Below are 18,127 nucleotides of genomic sequence, written 5' to 3'. Positions count from 1 at the left end.
ATGCAGTAATACACTTCTACTGTCCGTGCTCAAAGGAGCACCCCCTCACTCGCAATGGAACGCTACAAATTGTTTCGTAATACATATTCATCTTTGGAGTTTGTTTGCAAAGAAGGCTACGTACAGTGGTGCATTTGTGAAGCACTGCATCCCACAGACCTGCACTATGCTGCATCCCATTTAATGTAGCAGTGATGTATACAACAAAGCTGAAGTCAGTGGCTGCAGCGTTGCATTGGTACCCCAGAAAGAGTAACAGGTATCGCCCATGCTGCCAACCTCTCCGTTGTACACAATTGAAGTGCTGCCTTTATTCAGTTTCTCCATTGGTATTTCCGTCGCCTGCATCTTCCTCTTGGGCCGAGGGATTTGGCCCTGTGCACAAATTCTCGTAGAAGTACTTATACCTATAGGAAGACTTTTATTCATGAAAACAAAAATGCAAAAATGTACATGAAATATAACCCCTGCAGTGTTTCCGGCAAGCTTATATCGCTTTACGGTGGGCAGGGGTCCGTTTGGAAGGATCCAGTCGTTTAGTGTGACGACTGACCTCTGTAAAAAAGGGGCGCAGTTTATCGTGCATTCACAGACGAAGTAGACTGGACGGGCGGTCGACCTGTCTTCTTCATGTGTGTGCGTGTCTGGTGTTACACGGTGCACTTCCGATCAGTATCAAATTTCTCGGTCGCGATTGGCTCCTTAGCGCAAGATGCGGGAGGTATCGAATCGCGGTCGAAAATTACGATCCGGATCGGGCTCGATCGAAAGTGCGATCAAAAGTGAGCGTCTTGCCGTGTAGCTTTTGCCGCTTTCCATTAAAAGCCGAGTGTGTCGATTGTTGATGACCAATCAAAGACTAAGTATAAAAGGATGACAGAAAAATTGGTCACAAATTGTTCACGCAAATTCACACTAGGTGCAGGTACAATAATAAAGTTTGCATCGAAACCGAAACCGTTCGTAATGCAGCGCCCCTACAAAAGCTAGTAACACTTAACAAGTTCATGGCTGATCCTAGCCCCAACTTGTGGCCCTGGCTGATGCTGGCTGTTTCTACTTTCGCAGGTCGATAGGCTAAATTTCGCATCTTACTTCATTACGAAGTTTATATAGAGGTTACAGTTATGTTTAGTTATACTGCTGATGTGAGCTCATGGCCCCTACCACTGGTGCGCGGGGACAACAGTCTTTGTAAATAACTGCGCCATACAGCTAAGGGAGGGCCATTCTGCGGATGCTAGTAAGTCTTTATCGCTTCGTGTTTGGTGCGGGAATTAGTGTGATTTGTGGAAATTCTGTGCCCAAATACTGACCCAACAGAATGAGCGCTTTTTATGATCTTTTGATGAAATCAAAGTTCCAAGTTGTGTGCCTCTCCGCATTTCGCAGATAAATTGCGAGGTGTAGTTGCATCGACGTGCACGGCTTCCGTCTTGTTTAGTTTCAGGGAGGTCGGCTACTGCTTTGAAGTAGCATTTCTGATTAGGTGGCTAGCTCACTTTAAGAATCTCCAAAAAAACGCTTTGAGTGTGTATCTACGTACTCAGCTATAGAACTTAACAGTTTGACAAGCGCAACGGCTCTTGTTTTGATGTCTTTTGTTTTTTGTTTTTTACTACTCGCGAAGCTTTTAGAAGCTTAAAATAACAACTTGCTTTCGCTCTACACGCCAATTCCGAGTGCGAACTAACCTTACGACTTTGTTGAGTTTTGTGGCGAGCAGTTTTTTTTTTTTTACTTTATTATTATTTTTTACCTACAGTAAGAATCTATATCGACTATACAATTTCGGCAGGGGTCATATCTATGCGTTTTAAAATAAACTTTCTCAATGGGTTTTCCTTTGTTCGTTTCGTGGCAGTTTCGTCATTGAAATTAAACAGTACTAGACATTTCGACTAGAAAACGACTGTGTGGCCTGTGGGGCTTGGTATGCAATAGAGTCTTAAGTTGCGTTGACTCGAGCACACTGGAAAGTGTCTGTGAGACGCACACCACGTTTCTTTGGTGTTGCACGAGACTGGCGAATTGGCTCGATAGTACTTTTATAAGCGAAGAAGCACCTTTCGCTAATCACGCTGAAAACGTGCATAAGGAATCCCATTCCTCTTTCGTGAAATGGATGTAAAAAGTACCGGGAAAGAAAAGAAACTATGAAAATGATGCCGATAGACTGATTATATGACATTTCAAAATAACCATAAAGTGCACCTAAAGTTTTACTGAATAATGCCGCATCAACAATATCACATTTTTACCACATGCATCGAATGAACTCCATATACCAAGTATAACTTTGCATAATACATGTATATTTAGACGTATGCAAACCTGTTGTTTCTAGAAATATTGTACACGACTGGGGTTAATCTGTAACTGCTTGCAAGAGCAGGTTTACAATCACTTGCGACTGCGGTATTGGCAAGTCTAACACAAAACAAAGCTGTTTGCTAGCTGAGCTAACAAACCTCACTCATCACCTATTATGCCCTTGCTTCAGAAAAAGATGCGTGGGGGAAGTGGCATCAGGCACTATTCTATCAAACCAGAGCCTGTGTGACAAAATCTGCAGGAATCAGTGTAGACAAGTCAATTAAGTATAGCCAACAACACTTCTGGAACTTGGTAAGAAAACGCTCATGATCTGGTAGATAACGCTGTAGTCAACATGCGAGCCAACCAAATTTTAATTCTCTGCATGCAGCAGGGAGACCACAATCTTGCATGACAGATTGCGTGCTCTCTTGTGTGGCTTTCGAGGCATCCTGTATTATGTCCCTCTATCATGAGGTTGTGCCTTCCTTTTATAAAGTCGTTGTCAGCATCTTGCACTGGTGTTTCAACCAGCGCAAGCTCACCAGATCGTAATCTGCAGACCGATGGACTCACGCAGTGCTTGAATCAGACTTTGACGGGCTGTGGGGTCTCATACATGCTCTTGAGGCAAAGGAAGACACAGTAGTGCAAACAATCAAAAGGGCATTTATTGCACCTTTCATACACTAATAAACGCTAGCCGAATTACTACCTATAGAACATTCACATGGGCGTGCGACAAATCAAGGAAGTCCGACTCACCGCGACCGGATAGCGAGTGAATATGTTCGCGCCATGCTATGACACCATCGCATTATCATTCACGTGTACGGTGGCGTGTTCGAACGATCTGAGTTCATCCATACCGGTGCCCTGCTCCCAACCACGTGAGACGGTCTCGCGAAGCGTGGATCGGTGCAACACAAACAGGATTAGCAGCGCAACACAAACGCCATCTCTCGTAATATGCTGCAACTCTGCTGCCATAAAGCTACGTGGCGAAGCCGGATTACAGGAGATGGGAGCCATGCGGGGAAAACAACATCAGGGGACGCGTGAGAGTCGCGCATCCCCACAAGGCGCACATTTCAAGTACATGTTGGCAGACACTTTGCTCTACTGCACATGACATTTGCATATATTGCCTCCGGCAATGATATTGCTGGATCAGTACCACCTTTTACCTTTTTTCGGACACGAACATACTTTACCGTTGGAGACATTTCTTCCTTTAATTGCAGGCTCAACCAGTGATTATGCATGTGATGCCATGACTAGGCCACGGAGTAAAATATACAGGAGTGCCAACTCGCCTATCTTGCAATGCTTTTCGTGCGGCTAACTAACGTCCCAGCGATAACAGGCACCAATTATTCCACTGTGCTCTCTGCCTCCACTCAGTCCTTTCTTCCTTCCCTAGTTGTGGGCGCCAAATATTCGCACCGTGCGATGGTCAAGTCGAGAAACGAATGGATCGAAAGCCGCTTTCTGCTTTCAAAATATCAAGTGGGCCAGATGGCATGCTTTCGCTGGTGTTGCCGCTTGAACGGTATATCATTGCGGCACGCTCTTTGACTGCAACTGCAATGGGTAAGGATGCGATCAACTGGTTTCCAAGAGGGAAAAAGTATTGCATTGCTGAAGTTACCCATCGCTGTTATACAAGCGCATAAAGGCGATAACAGCACACCATTTGAGCGGAGATGCAGGGACATATGGTGCTTGGGGGCTCTACTCTAATCTAAGTAGAAAACGATATGAAATGCTTTCAGCCCTGTGGGTGCCAGTCTGCCAGCACCAGCGTGCCGCAGCGCAACCCCAGCAACTGCGACAGAGAATCTGTTGGTATCACAGGAAGCATGGCAACGCAGCCCGCAAATGTATTCCACCTCGCGACTACACGGGAAACGACTGCAGCCGGAACTGAGGGCGACCAGTGTTCCGGATACCCCAGAGCGTCGTCCTTCAGTGTTCTTTCTCACCGACCGTGACAGGGGCCTGCGATTCCTCGTGGACACCGGTACTGAGGTGAGCGTGGTGCCGGCTTTGTCAACAGAGCGCCGTGTCCCCAGTGCGTCTCCCCTTCAGGCAGTCAACAATTACCACCATTGCCACTTACGGATATCGCTCGCTGCCCCTGGATTTAGGTTTGAAGAAAACATTTGGATGGATTTTCAGTGTGGCAGAGGTGAAATTCGCTATCCTGGGTGCAGACTTCCTTCGGCACTTTAGTCTTCTCGTCGATGTGCGCAACAGACGACTCCACGATCCCGTGTCGCAAGCGACTGTGCAGGGCAACCCCTCAAAACACCCTGCGTTGAGTCATACGCTGCTCGGGCCGGCTGGCGCCAAACATGTTGCTCGCATCCTGCACGAATTTCCTGAACTGACGAGGCAGCCGGCTCTGCGGCGTAGCACTCGGTATGCCACTACATCTCCACCAGTGGCCCGCCCGTGCACGCGCGGCCTCGTCGCCTGTGCCCAGAGAAGTTGACAGTCGCCCGGCAAGAATTCGACCACATGCTGGAACTGGGGTTCATCAGGCCCTCGTCAAGCCCCTGGGCATCTCCACTTCACATGGTCCCTAAAAGTCAACACCGGGAGACTGGCGCCTATGTGGAGACTACCGGGCGCTAAACCGGGTTACGACACCAGACAGGTACCCGGTACCGCATATCCATGACATCACGATGAGCCTGCACGGTGCTACCATTTTCTCAAAGCTAGACCTAGTGAGGGCATACCATCATATTCCCGTTACTCCGGAGGATGTCCCGAAGACAGCCATCGCGACGCCCTTCGGACTATTCGAGTTCCTTCGGGTGCCGTTGGCCTCCGAAACGCAGGTCAGACTTTCCAGAGATTCATGGACAGCGCCTTACGCGGCCTCAACTTCTGCGACGCTTACCTTGATGACCTGTTAGTTGCAAGCGGCACACCAGAAGAGCATATAAAGCACCTGAGCATCGTTTTCCAGCGCTTAGTCGAGCACGGGGTAGTCGTGAACATGGCCAAATGCGAGCTCGGTGTACCTGAGCTGTCGTTCCTAGGACACGTAATTTCTAGCTCAAGAGTTCGGCCTCATCCCAGCAAGGTTGAAGCAGTGCAAGGATTCCCACAGCCAAATACAAAGCGCCAGCTGCAACAATTTATGGGTTTAGTGAATTTCTACTGCCCTTTCATCCCCACTGCGCCCAAATCCACCAACCTCTTCACAATCTGCTGGCCACTTCACGAAACTGCTCGGACACTCTTTCCTGGTATGACGAGCCAAGCGAAGCCTTCCGCAAGATCAAGGACGCCCTGGCAAACGCCGCACTCCTTGCATACCCAAGGCTCGGCATTCCGCAGTGTGTGATGGTCAATGCCTCCGACACAGCCGTCGGTGCTGTCTTACAGCAGCTCGTCGATGGAATCTGGTGCCTGACATCGTTTTTCTCGAGGAAGCGAACCCCCCTGAGCGCCGCTACAGTACTTTCGGGAGAGAACTGCTGGCCATGTACGCGGCCATCCGACATTTTCGCCACTTCCTGGAAGGCGTAGAATTCTTCGTCCTTACTGACCACAAGCCGCTTACCTACGCCCTGCATTCGCTAAGCTCCGACGGTGGCGCGCAGGAATCGCGCCACATGTCATATATATCTGAATTCACGACAAGACATCCGCCACGTCAAGGGGGGCGACCACGAGGTGGCAGACGCCCTTTCCCGGAACCCTATAAATGCCATTGTGTCCACACAGCAGGTTGATCTCTCCACTTAGGCAGCTGCTCAACGTGAAGACGACGAGCTAAAGAGCCTGTTGACCGCAACCACTGCCCTGAAGCTTGGCAGCCACTGCAAGTCAATAGAAAATCAACCCAATATTTGTGTACTGCCTAGCATATCTTGAAAATTCAGGTTTTGAGTGTTCATTCTAATAGAAGTCTTCTGTGCTTGAAGGACTCATTGCCAAGTTTATGATGTGATGCTGAATGTGCATATTTGCAGATTCTAATATGATATATATTAAGGTATTGAAAAGAAAAAAAAAATTGCATAGCAACCACAGGGTATGTACCTGAATCCTAGGAGTGGATCAAAATGGTACTGTCTCAAATCCCTGCCTCCGAGATATCAGAAAAAAAAGCTGTTTCTGGATGACAAAGAAGGGACAAAATTCACTATCTTGGCTGTGTATATATCAAGGCACGACATGGGCATGAGAAGGATGAGACCACAAAAGAGGGGGGGGGGGGGGGGGGTAGGTGAATTTTCAGAATTGAGCTAGGTGTGGTTGTGTCACTGCTTCACACATTGGCTCAAGCTGCTCACAACCTTTTGTAGTCCTTCCGGCTGCCCTGGTGTGCACATTCTTTTTGACCTTCTTATGCAGTTTTGAGTAAGAGCCCTGCATGCTGCAATTTTGGGCTGTGAGCACTAAATTAAATTATAAGGTTTTACGTGCCAAAACCACGATCTCATTATGAGGCACGCCATAGTGGATGACTCCGGAAATTTGGACCACCTGGGGTCCCTTAACATGCATCTATATCTTAATACACGGGTGTTTTCGCATTTCGCCCCCATCGAAATGCGGCCTCCGTGGCCGAGATTCGATCCCGCGACCTCGTGCTCAGTGGGCTGTGAACACTAAAGCTTTCGAATATGCTGTCTGTCACACACTTTGGCATATGACAGTGTTCAAGGAGCTGGACAGTTGCAGACACTTGTTTGATGTTGCCCAAGTATGTCAGCTTACGTCACCATATGCAGGCAATGAGGTATGACACTGAAGAAAAATATTAAACGGCGCTAGCAGAAGGTTGGAGAAGAGGAGAAGGAGGCTCGACTGACCTGCGAGCAGCTCCGTGAATGCCCTGGGTACCTCTGCCCCTACCTCTCGCAGGCCACAATATTAAGTTTAGCTGGACCACTAAGCTTTAGGCTGGAATTGCATACTGCTGATTTTCACCAAGAGTGGCGCCTTGTTACAACCAGATGAGGACACCATCCTCATGTTCTCATTAAAAAAACCACAAGGACTCAAAATTAACCTGGTGCCCTCCACTGCAGCTCAGTCAGGATGTTGCTTTGCAACATCAATTGCTGTCAGTCATCATTGAAACGACATAGAACAAAGGGCAGGAACTGACACCTCCTTGACATTCTGACATGAGCTCCTCCTAACAACGTAAATTTGGTGTCATGTGAAGGTTAGTTATTTGCATGATGATAACAAAGGACAACAGAAAGCTCTGTTGCATTTAGTAATAAATGAAACTTCGACTTGAAAAGTTGTAATGTTATTTTTCTTTTTCTGCGTAAAAAAGACCCAAGTGCACAAAAATACTGCGAAATTCATGATAATGTAAGAATGTTGTCAGCACCTTGGTTAGGGTGTCAAATAAAAAATGAAAGAAGTTCGACTTTTTCTTAATAGCAGGTTTCTGCTAATCAACATGGTCAGGGAAATTTCTGAAGTAATTTAACAAATGTTAAGGACAAGGACTTCTTCTACAGATCGTCAAGTATTTCTGTCCTGTGTCAACTGAATGCCCTCTGTGCCTACTTTTCGTTATAATAGTCAAATATTTTAAAGGAGACATCCAATGGCTAGAGCTTTAGTTACAGCCTGTAAATGATGCTGACGAGCCCAGCACATCTGCAGTAGGTGACTATCAAATGGGAGTTCTGATGGAAGCAGTTTGTGCTCTCGGCAGGGGGCAGAGAGAGCTGGCCCAGTGCAGCTGCTGGTGGTTCCTGCCCTGTGCTGAACATGGAGACCTCGCCTCTTCCACCTGAAAGGGCCCTGCCCTTGGCGCAGCCCTTCCTCTGCCGCCATGGCCACGAGCCTTCTTCACTGAATGCCTCCTCGATGCACAGACATGGCAAGTGCCGGTCGATTTAACCTTTTCCATGCCACAGGAAATGAGAAGAAAGGGAACCTAATTTTCCAGAAATGTGCACAGACTTGCCATGTTTCCAATGAAAGAATTCAAGCAGCCCATAATAAAGAGAAAGACTGCACACAATGCCACCAATGATGATGATGATAATATGTGGCTTTACCCTTCGAAATGGGTGAACAGCTGTACAGTGCCCCGACATTGACAAACACCATCATCTAGTGTAGAAAATTGGAAACAAATTGATGGATTTACTTATTCTTGACACAAAATGAGTTAATCAACCAGTCCTTTGTGTCCTGTACCTTTGAAGGCTTATTGTTACCGATCCTTAAAAAAAAAATTCACAGGCGATTATGGTACTCCCTAATGTGAAATTTGAGCGCATCTCTATATGTGTTTTCATTTCGCGATTTATTGTCTCGTGGGGCACATTTCAGACGGAGAGAAGCGGTGCAAAACTAGTAACACTCAAGCACAATGATAGCGGCGAGCAGAGTCGGCGATCGTCGAAAATCTGATCTGTGGTTTGTGTCAGCTTTTATGCATGACTCATCGACGGTTCTAGAGTAATCGCTGGTGCCCGCGTGGCTTCCAGAAAGCACTACATATTTCGCGTTGCGTATACAATTAGATTACAAAAAGCTTTCGTTATGACAGCCGACGGATAGAACTATCGATAACATTCGAGAAACTTGTCATACGTGCAGGTACATCGTGCGTCGAGGGACAACGTTTAGCATTTGTTAGCCGATGAAACGCAGCGACCGAAGAAAGATAAATGGACAGACGCGTGGTACTCTGGCGCCATCTCGTAGCGATCGTCGGCACTGCTTTTCTCTTTCACCCTTTGCTGTTGTGCTTGTTTGTTCGGTTACGCCACCGACGCTCGCCACAGGAACGAGCCATTAAGAGCTGCACTCTAAAACCATGGCAGGTACTGCTAATGTAATTTCAAATTATGGTTTACAATCCTGTATGCCATTGATGTAGTGCTGGTTGAAAATTGAAACCTTTTCACTGTTATGGCAGTATGTGGTCTTCCACTCTTTTATGAAGGTGTGAAACAGTTATCTCTACGTGTATATGACCTGGAATTATCGAACAGCAGCATTGAGAACTGTTCTATGATGTTTCTTTTACTGGGACAGCAGTTAAGAGCTAAAAAATCGGCTTGCTGTGTCAGTTTGACCAGTATGTCCGTCCTGAGCTCATTTGAGTTTTTTTCCATTTATTGCTCATGTATGCAGTAAATGAGTTCTGTGTCAGAGGAATCACTGAGGCCTGCTGTTTCTTTTGCTTCTTTTTTTGTAGTGCATATAAGTGTAATACAGAAGAGTCTTAATGATGTGAAATGTCTGTTGTATCCTAATTTTATATGATCAAGAAACATACAATCATTAGAGTGAAATGTAACTTGAAAACAATTGGTGTATAATATCATCCTAAAGTTTCTGCCAAGCAAGCTCACATTTCCAAAATTATACAGTGTAGACCACTTATAACGTAACCGCTTATAGTGCAGGACCGGATATAGTGCGGTCTTTTCAGACTCCCGTTAATTTTCCCATAGCACTCCATGTATACACGTATCGTTTATAGTGCAGTTGCGGGATACGAAATACCGGTTACAGTGCGGCTGCCTGGGAGTACGGAAGTCAGCGGAGACGGCGAATGCTCCCCTCAAACGGGCGCCCCAAGGAGTGCTCAAGGAAGAAAGAGAGACGAAGTGGAGGAGAAGGGCACGTGGTGCGAACGAACAGCCAGTGAGGCTGAAACCAGAATCTTGAGTGCGAGTCGTGAAATATCACGGCGCGCATAGCGAGCGAGCGCCCCGAAACTGCCAATGCCGGCCAATGCTCACTTCACGATAACGGCAGTAAACGAAACTTCAGGGAGCGGGTGGCGCCGGCACATCACGGCGAAGGAGACCGCGGAATGTGAGGGAGGGGGGCGGCAGGGAAGCGGTTTTCGCCTCGGCAACTCCGCCGCTTCGGTGGCTCCCCTCGCCCTCCCTCACAGCACCCTCACTTTCGACTGTCATCGTGTGCGCCTGCCGCCACTCCAGCCAGCCCGGCGCCAACTCCCCGCAGTTTCGTTTTCTGCCGTTATCGGGAAGCGGTCGTTTACCGGCGTGGGCAGTTTCGTTGGCCGGCCTGGGACAGCGCCACTGCTTCCCTCTGCGCCGTAGCCGCAGCGTGCAAGGTCAACACGTGACTAAAAAGTAGAGGAAGCATAAAGGAGAAAGCAGGGTTCACTGCCATTTTCTACGCGTGGCTACGGTAGCGTGGCTGAGGTGTCGGCATGTACACGCATGTTCCGGCGCAATGCAGAATCGGCGACCTTGCCATTTTAGAGAGGGTGAAATTTCCGCCGCGTTCTTTTTTTCTTTTTTTTGTTTTGTTCGCGCGCGACATTGAGGGGTCTTCTCTCCTAAGCTTTTACTCTATGGCGGTACCGGAGCAATGCCGGTTGGAGGCACCGCCGCGCGATTTGGTTTGAATTAACGAGATACGACTGTATATTCAATGCAAATGTTGTAGCCGCATTCCTCGACTGTCGCATACGCGTGGTGGCTCGGTGCACATGTTTTGCATATGTTCGGGCCTTGAAAATTGTTGTTTTGGTTATAGTGCGGATATTCGCGACTCCGGTGACTTACGTTGTACTTGGTGCTACACTGGGTACTACACTGTACTTGGTGTGATACTGTGTCGTTAATAATGTCATTCTGTTTAGTGGCTTGTCTGGGCTTGAAAGGTGTGGTAGGTGCAAGCCATTTTTTTTCTGCCAAGGTGGCTGGCTCTTGGCTTAGTGTTGGAGGAGTCTATCTAGCTGCAGAAATTGGAGCTGGAGGCTTTGTTTGCATGCAGCTGATGCAAGGTCATCCCTATGGCTGATATGGCTGCGCAAGTATGTCATCCTCTGCCTGGTGTGCGGTGGTTCTGCTGTCTTTGTTGGGGTGCTATTCATCGCCATCTACTTCACTTTGAAGTCGTACACTTCATCCCTGCAGTTTTTCGAGACCATACCCACCTATGTACCTGCTGCGGTGGTAAGCACAAGGATTTTATTGTATTGGACAAGTACAGCTAGTGCGATTTAAACATTGTTAAGCATGAAATGTGTCCAACATTGTGCAGGGGATCACCGAATTCAGTGAGCGCTTTGATAGTGCTTCTAGATGGGCACACTGTGTTTGCACATATGTAAGGTTGCGATTGGCTCTGAGAAAGAAAAAAGAAAGTCCAAATTGGATATTAGTTAAAGTTATTAAAGCTTTAATAGGGGTAAATTAGACTTCTACAATACCAAAAAAAGCCACTCTTACTGAAAGAAGAGGCTTGGTAAGCCAGAAAAGATGCAAAAACGAAAGACGAGTGGCAATGCTGCTTCAGAGTTCCCGCACCAGTTTGACGTAATGTCATGGGTTTCGATGGTGTCTACTCGGGTCTAGTTAATTCTTTATTGGCAAAGATGAACTGCGTCATATTCCAACGGAGCCAAAGACTGAACTCAGCAAATTTCGAGAACCTTTACTGTGCCACAGCAGCCCACATACAAATACTCTGAAATCTTAGCCGCTGTGGTGGCGTAGTGGTTAAAACGTTGCGCTACTAAGCCCGAGGGCTCGGGATCGAATGCCGGCCGTGGCAGCTGCATTTTGATGGGGGTGAAACGCAAGAATGCTCATGTACTGTGCATTGGATGCACGTTAAAGAACGCCAGGTGGTCAAAATTAATCAGGAGTTTCTCGCATAATTAAATCAAGGTTTTGGCACGTATAACCTCAGACTTTAATTTTAACTTACTCTGAAATCTGTGACATCACACTGATGCACTGGCGCTGGTGTTTCCGTGCGGAATATGAAAAATTAGCCATTGAACTTAATTTTATGTTCTAATAATGAACCTATCACCGCAAAAGTATGATTCGAAATTAGAGGTTTGAAAGAATACATTATCAGTTAAACTTATTTGGTGTTTCTCTTTGGCGCTAAGTCTCTTTATACAACCACACCAAAGGGCTTAGAGCAATGGAAATTACATGATAAATAAAGGCCTGTTGAGCTGTTAATTTATTGTACATATTGTTTCTGCTTAGCTTCGTCATGTCATCTGCAAGTGGGGCCACATGATTTCGACATTTAGCTCTTTCTGACTATGTCCTACCATCACCTTTGTGTCATGTTGAGCCAGTTCATAAGCCCACTTACAAAATGTTGCATAAATGGGTAGGGTTGACTTCTTTCCAAAGCTCAAACGCTTGGTGGTCAGGCCTAGTGCATTAAAAATATTACTCTACGATATTAGATATTTGTGATTTGGTGTGTATGCTACATGTGTGCTACCATTTTTTAAAATTTTATTTTACTTAGTAGAAACTACTGGGATATTTTTATTCAGTGCTGTGTGTGCTTCTGTTGCACTATTTCCATTGTGTGCTAAGTGTGTTCACCCATTTCTTCTTTTTTTTTTTCCAGCTAATTCTGACTGGACTTATGGTTATGTGCTTTGCCAAGCGTAGAAACCGGTACACTTACCTGGTGAGTATGCCACAGTCATTCTTGTTGGTCTGAAGGCGAAATTATGCTGCGGGTAATTTGCATATAATAAGGATTTCTCTTAGTATTGTTCACTAGCAAATAGCAGTACTGTCCTTGTTCAGGTTCACTTGTAAATAAGAGTCACCAGTCAAATTACATGTTTTTTTTTTAGTCAGCCGAGTACTTTATAGGTATCTGCATGTGCAGCACATAATTTGTGTGCCTACTGGTAAATTGTGCACATAAAGTTGTGTAGCATACTGTGACACACTGCCATTAACTTCATGCAGAATTGTGCAGGATAGTGTAGGTTTTGCATAAGATTGCATGTGATTGCTCAGGATTGCACTGAATTGAAATTTTAACACAGCTGTTTGCTGTGTATGACTGTGTAAGCACAAATATGTTCACAAACAATGATTATCATCGCCAGCCTATTTCACTCATGTCCGCTGCAATATTAAAGCCTCGCCCAGAAATCACCAGTTATCTCCATCTTGTGCCAGGTGATTCCTTCCCACGCCTGCAAATTTCCTAATCTCATCACACCATCTAATCCTCTGTCATCCTCAACTGCGTTTTTCTCTCCCTTGGCAACAACATATTCTGTTACTCTTATTGACGACCGCTTATCTGCTCTACACGTTACATGGTCTGCTCAACCCCGCTACTCCCTCTTGTGGGGACGCTCGACTCTCGTGCATCCCCTGATACTGTTTTCCCTGCATGGCTTGTGTCTCCTGTAATCAGGCTTCCCTGTGTGGCTGTGTGCCACCAGCGGTAGGTGTAGTTGCAGAATTGTACGAAAGATGGCGTGAGTGTTGCGCTGCTAATGCCACCTAACAGCAGTGTTACTAGGGTTCAAGAGGGAGTAGCCCCTTCCTTTTTGACTGGGTATCGGCTTGGTGCACGAACGTTTCGCGAGCCCGCTGGCACACTTCACGGGACCATCCTATGAAAGGCTCTGGAGCTGGACACCAGGATAGATGAACACAATCATTCGAATGAGCCACCGTTCGTGTGACTGTACACGCGAGAGATTAGGCATTGGTGTCCAGCATGGGGGCGAAAATATTCACTCGATGTCCTGTCACAGTGAGTCGGACTTTCCCAATTCATCAACGCCCATTCGCATGTTCTATTGGTAGTAGTTCGGCTGGCTGGATTGGTGTATAAAAGGCGCAATAAATGCCCTTTTGATTGTTCCCACTACTGCATTGTTGTTCCCTTGTCCCAAGGGCATGTTTGAAATCCCAGACTCATCTCACCTAGACTATCAAGTACTCTTATTTACTCTTGCATTCGTACTGCCATCTTTCTGTCTCTTAGCGATAAACATATAGTCATTTCTATTGCTCGTTGTGTGGTTCTTAGTTTCTTCCTAAGTTTCTTTGTCATCTTCCAAGTTTCAGTGCTAAAGCTCAGTACTGGTGGAATGGTCTGATTGTATACTTTTTTTTTTTCAAGGACAACAGTACGTCGCTGTTCATCAATTGAGAGTGCCTACCATATTTGCTGCAACCCATTTTTATTTGTCTTGAAGTTTCCTTATGATTTCAGTCCCCTGTGACTGTTTGACCTAAATAAATATACGCCGGCACAACTTCAAGAGGCAGGCTACCAATTATGAACTTGCATATGAATTTTGCATAGTAATTCATAAATATACCCTTAGACTTTACTGGTTCAAGTAATTTCTTGCAGTTCATTTTCAGCATCGCTGAACAGGACTGTGTCACCTGTCTCTACAGCTCTGTGGGCTTTTTTATCTCTGCGCCTGTCCAGTACATCGTCCTTGCACATTCTAAGTAATGCTCGCTTTCTGTTGGTCCAGGTGAAGTTTGCTGGTGGCTGCTGCCTCACCTGTGTGCTCCTCTGTGTGGTCATCACGGTCACCACCACAGTGGTGCACATGAACCGACTGCAGACGCTACATAAATGTGACTACTCGTCTAAGGACAGGGCCTGCATGTGCTTGTCGGCTATTGCAGAGTCGCCTGCTCAGGATGGTGAGCAATGCTGTTCCCTCATAAAGCGATTACCCAAAGCCACTAAATATGGCTCTCGGTGTTTAGTGTTGAGTTCACTTAATTAAATCTTGTAATTACCAGTTTCTCTCCTAAAGAAGTGCGTTTTTTACCCCCCTTTTTTTTTTCTCCAGATCTTTGTGCATGAATGCCACAGGGCCGTATTCTGGACGATCACTTTTGCGAACCAATCACTTTTGAGTGTGCGCCAGATGGTTAAGCCAGCAGAAGGAGATGTGACGAAAACAGTGGCGCATATCTCGTCTGTTTTATTTTCATGTCGCATAGTTTTCGAGTGCTAGGCAGGATGCCTGTTGAGGTGCTGCACTGGACGTTATGCCATGAAGAAATGTATGTGTCCCCGAAAGTGATCGATAGAGAGCATGGCCCCTGATTTGAAAAAAAAAAATTTCATTTGTGTGTTTCATATTTTAAATTCAGACAAAATGTTGCAGTAGAAGTCTTGTTCTGAAAAAGAGGCTTTTTCTTTCAACGTGCATGGTAGTTTTAAAATGAACGCTTAAAAATGAAGGTAAGTATAAGCTGCGAAATAAAACCCAAATGTGCTAATACTCAACTGGGTGTTCTGAAATGAAATGGAGGGCAAGTTTTGTGGTTAACAAAGCAAAATCAACAGTGGTCTGAGCAAGCAAGTACGTAGCTTCTGGCAGTGCTGGTACAAATTGACTATAAAGCCCTGATCGCAAGGATCGCAGTTTTGACATATGATTAGTGCATACCTTTCTAAACCTTGGAGCTTTTGGTAGCTGCCTAACTGATAAATAATAACAAGGCCTATTGTTACAGCTCTCATATGAAATGAATGGGCAGAACTCTTGCCCGGACAGTTGCAATGCAAGAACTGACCATGTACCAATATTTCTTGGAATCACGTGATCCCATGCAGTCATGATCCTCATAGTTGTAGCCTTGGAACTTTACATCTTGCAATTTGATGAACAAAATGCTGGCTGTGTACTAACCTGTATAGATGGAACTAGCTACTTATAAACGTTGCAGGTACAGCAATGGTCTCTTTTGAGGCTGTGCCTGGTGCGGTTGCTTTTTACTTTCTTGTAATGGCAGGTTGGCTGTTATGATGGCATTTGTGTGCAGCTGAATGCTGCACGCAGTCATACGCAGTCATACTTGTGAAGTAGGCCCGTACACAAATGCCAGAGAGTCAAGGTTATCAATTGCAGCAATATGTTAGTTGCCACAACAACGTATGGGGCCACTTTCAGATACCATGCCAGGCTTGAGATGTAGAGGTTGTTGGCATCTTTTTCATGTAAACAGCAAGGCTTTCTTTGCTTTCCTGGGTTGTTTTGCAGATAAGTTCAGCTGATAAAAAATGGGCCTCGTAAGTATGAGGACATACTTTCCTCTGATCTTATTTTACAGTTATCTTGCTGAAGTATATTTTTATTGTCTATTTTAACCCTGATTACATTTCCATACCTGCCAGCTCTGCCGAATTGTTCATAAAGTTTACGAATTTGGGCGCATTCTAACATTTTACGAATGTTGCAACAATATTTACTAAAAATAAATTATGTTCGTAAAAGAGCTTCACTCATTGATCTGCAATTGTTGTTGTTCGTGTTCATTGATGTTGACCTTCCATTGGAATTCTTCTAATAGTGAAAGGACGCAATAGGAGTACTTCTTCGAGCAAGTTTAGTTCCTGATGCGATATCGGCAACAGAATAGTTGCCGAAAAAGTCATCGTGATCTAAAAACAATATGTTGCTTGTCAGTTCTTGATGTTCCGAGTTAGCTGCTGCTTGTGTGCTGTCCAACGGCTATTAATAACAATGATAAATAAAGTGTGTATCCCTCAAAAGGTGTGTGCTGAGGGCAAACTATCTAAAAATGCGTGCCACCCCCCCCTCGGTGTAGGATCTGTGGGGTTTTACAAATTTTTATATTCACAGGTTGGCAGGTATGCATTTCAACCATTTCAGTGCAGCACATGCAATGTTTGCAAATGGCCACCGCCATGTTGTGTAACTTGGACACTAGATGGGGGCTTCATGCTTCTTTTACTGATACCTGTTAAATGCTTTTTCAGCTCTGAAATTCATTGTTTAAATGTGTGATGCTGCCATCATGTAACAGTTGTGTGGCCTCTCGGGCAACTGGGGCGTGAGCGGAGATCTTTGTTCGTTCGCGTTCTGTTCGGTTGCTGCAACGTCACAAAGTGGCAGTATTCAAAATTTGTGCCAACGGGAGGAAGAGAGCAGCCAGTCAGCAAGCGGTGTCCGGGGAGTTCGTCCTTTTTGGTTACGTCAAAAAGACGACACGCTCCTGTCAATCATTTTGATTACGAGGTCTGCTAGGGCCAGAACGCGACGAGAGATATGAAGTTCGAGCAGTCATCTGCTCGGTATGAGACCGGCTTCGCATGGCACGTCTGGTGGATTGGATTGGATCCAAATGGTGGCTGCGGCAACGGAATGGTTCACCGCTTGCATGCCGATTGGCTGCTCTCTCCCTTCTGTTCTCACAGGTTTGCATACAGCCACTTTGTGACATTGCAGCAACTGAACAGAATGTGTTTCGAACAAAGATCTCCGATCACGCCCCTGAAAGAACTGGAAGAACTCTCAACGTCCGTTACAAGAGCACCTGAATGTGAACGTTGTGTGAAAGATGCTGATAAATAGAATGAGCAGGGGCAACAGCAACACAATATATGTTGTTCTCTATTTAACAAAGTTTTGACTTTTGTACGTAGTTTCAAGTGTATTTCAGGGAGCCACTCCACAGTGATTGTTACACACATCTTTCACCTGAAATCTGCTGAGCTTTAGGTCGCAGGTTCGATCTTGGCCATGGCAGCCTCATTTTGCCCTCATGAAAATGCAAAAACGCTCATGTAGTTAGATTTAGTGCACGTTAAAGAAACCCAGGTGGTCAAAATTAATCGGTCGTCCCCCTCTACTGCGTGCCTCATAATCATATCATAGTTTTGACACATAAAACCCCTGAATTTAATTAAATCTTCACAACTTACTGGCTATGTTGAATGATGTTTTATTAGGCTCTCTTGCCATATTTAAATGTGTAAGCATTTCTGTGCCTGTGCAGTGAGGATACCTGTCCGTACGTCTGTCCGTCATGTAAGGTGAATCACTATAAAGAAATGAATGTATAAAGGAAAATAAATTCAAAATGAAAAACATTGGCGATGGTAAGTTTCAAACCTACGACCCCTCCTTGCTCAGAAGCCGAGTGTCTTACCCACTGGGCTAAACACCCATGTTTGCAGAAGGTGATTATATCTGAACCATATGAATGTGTTGTACCGGTGGTACAAAACAAATGTCAAAGGATAATAGTTT

At 45.7% G+C, this 18,127-nt stretch overlaps 1 protein-coding gene across 2 annotated transcripts in view; it reads left to right on the top strand.

Annotated features, from left to right (window-relative positions):
• Positions 1-64: 64 nt before the first annotated feature.
• LOC119456259 (uncharacterized) overlaps positions 65-18,127 on the top strand; it is a 24,265-nt gene continuing 6,202 nt past the window's right edge. Inside the window, exons 1-5 of one of the 2 annotated variants that reach the window (XM_037717914.2) lie at positions 65-1,243; positions 8,021-8,188; positions 11,080-11,261; positions 12,691-12,753; positions 14,588-14,762. In XM_037717914.2, the coding sequence (XP_037573842.1) occupies positions 8,077-8,188; positions 11,080-11,261; positions 12,691-12,753; positions 14,588-14,762 (532 nt within the window). In that variant the 5' untranslated portion in view covers positions 65-1,243; positions 8,021-8,076. Of the gene's footprint in view, positions 1,244-8,004; positions 8,189-11,079; positions 11,262-12,690; positions 12,754-14,587; positions 14,763-18,127 lie in introns of both variants that reach the window. The other variant, XM_037717913.2, reaches the window with a different exon arrangement.

Source organism: Dermacentor silvarum, chromosome 6 (genome assembly GCF_013339745.2).
Source record: "Dermacentor silvarum isolate Dsil-2018 chromosome 6, BIME_Dsil_1.4, whole genome shotgun sequence".
NCBI lineage: Eukaryota > Metazoa > Arthropoda > Arachnida > Ixodida > Ixodidae > Dermacentor > Dermacentor silvarum.
The sequence above is the reverse complement of the archived record's forward strand: the minus strand, read 5'-3'. Positions and strand labels throughout refer to the sequence as shown.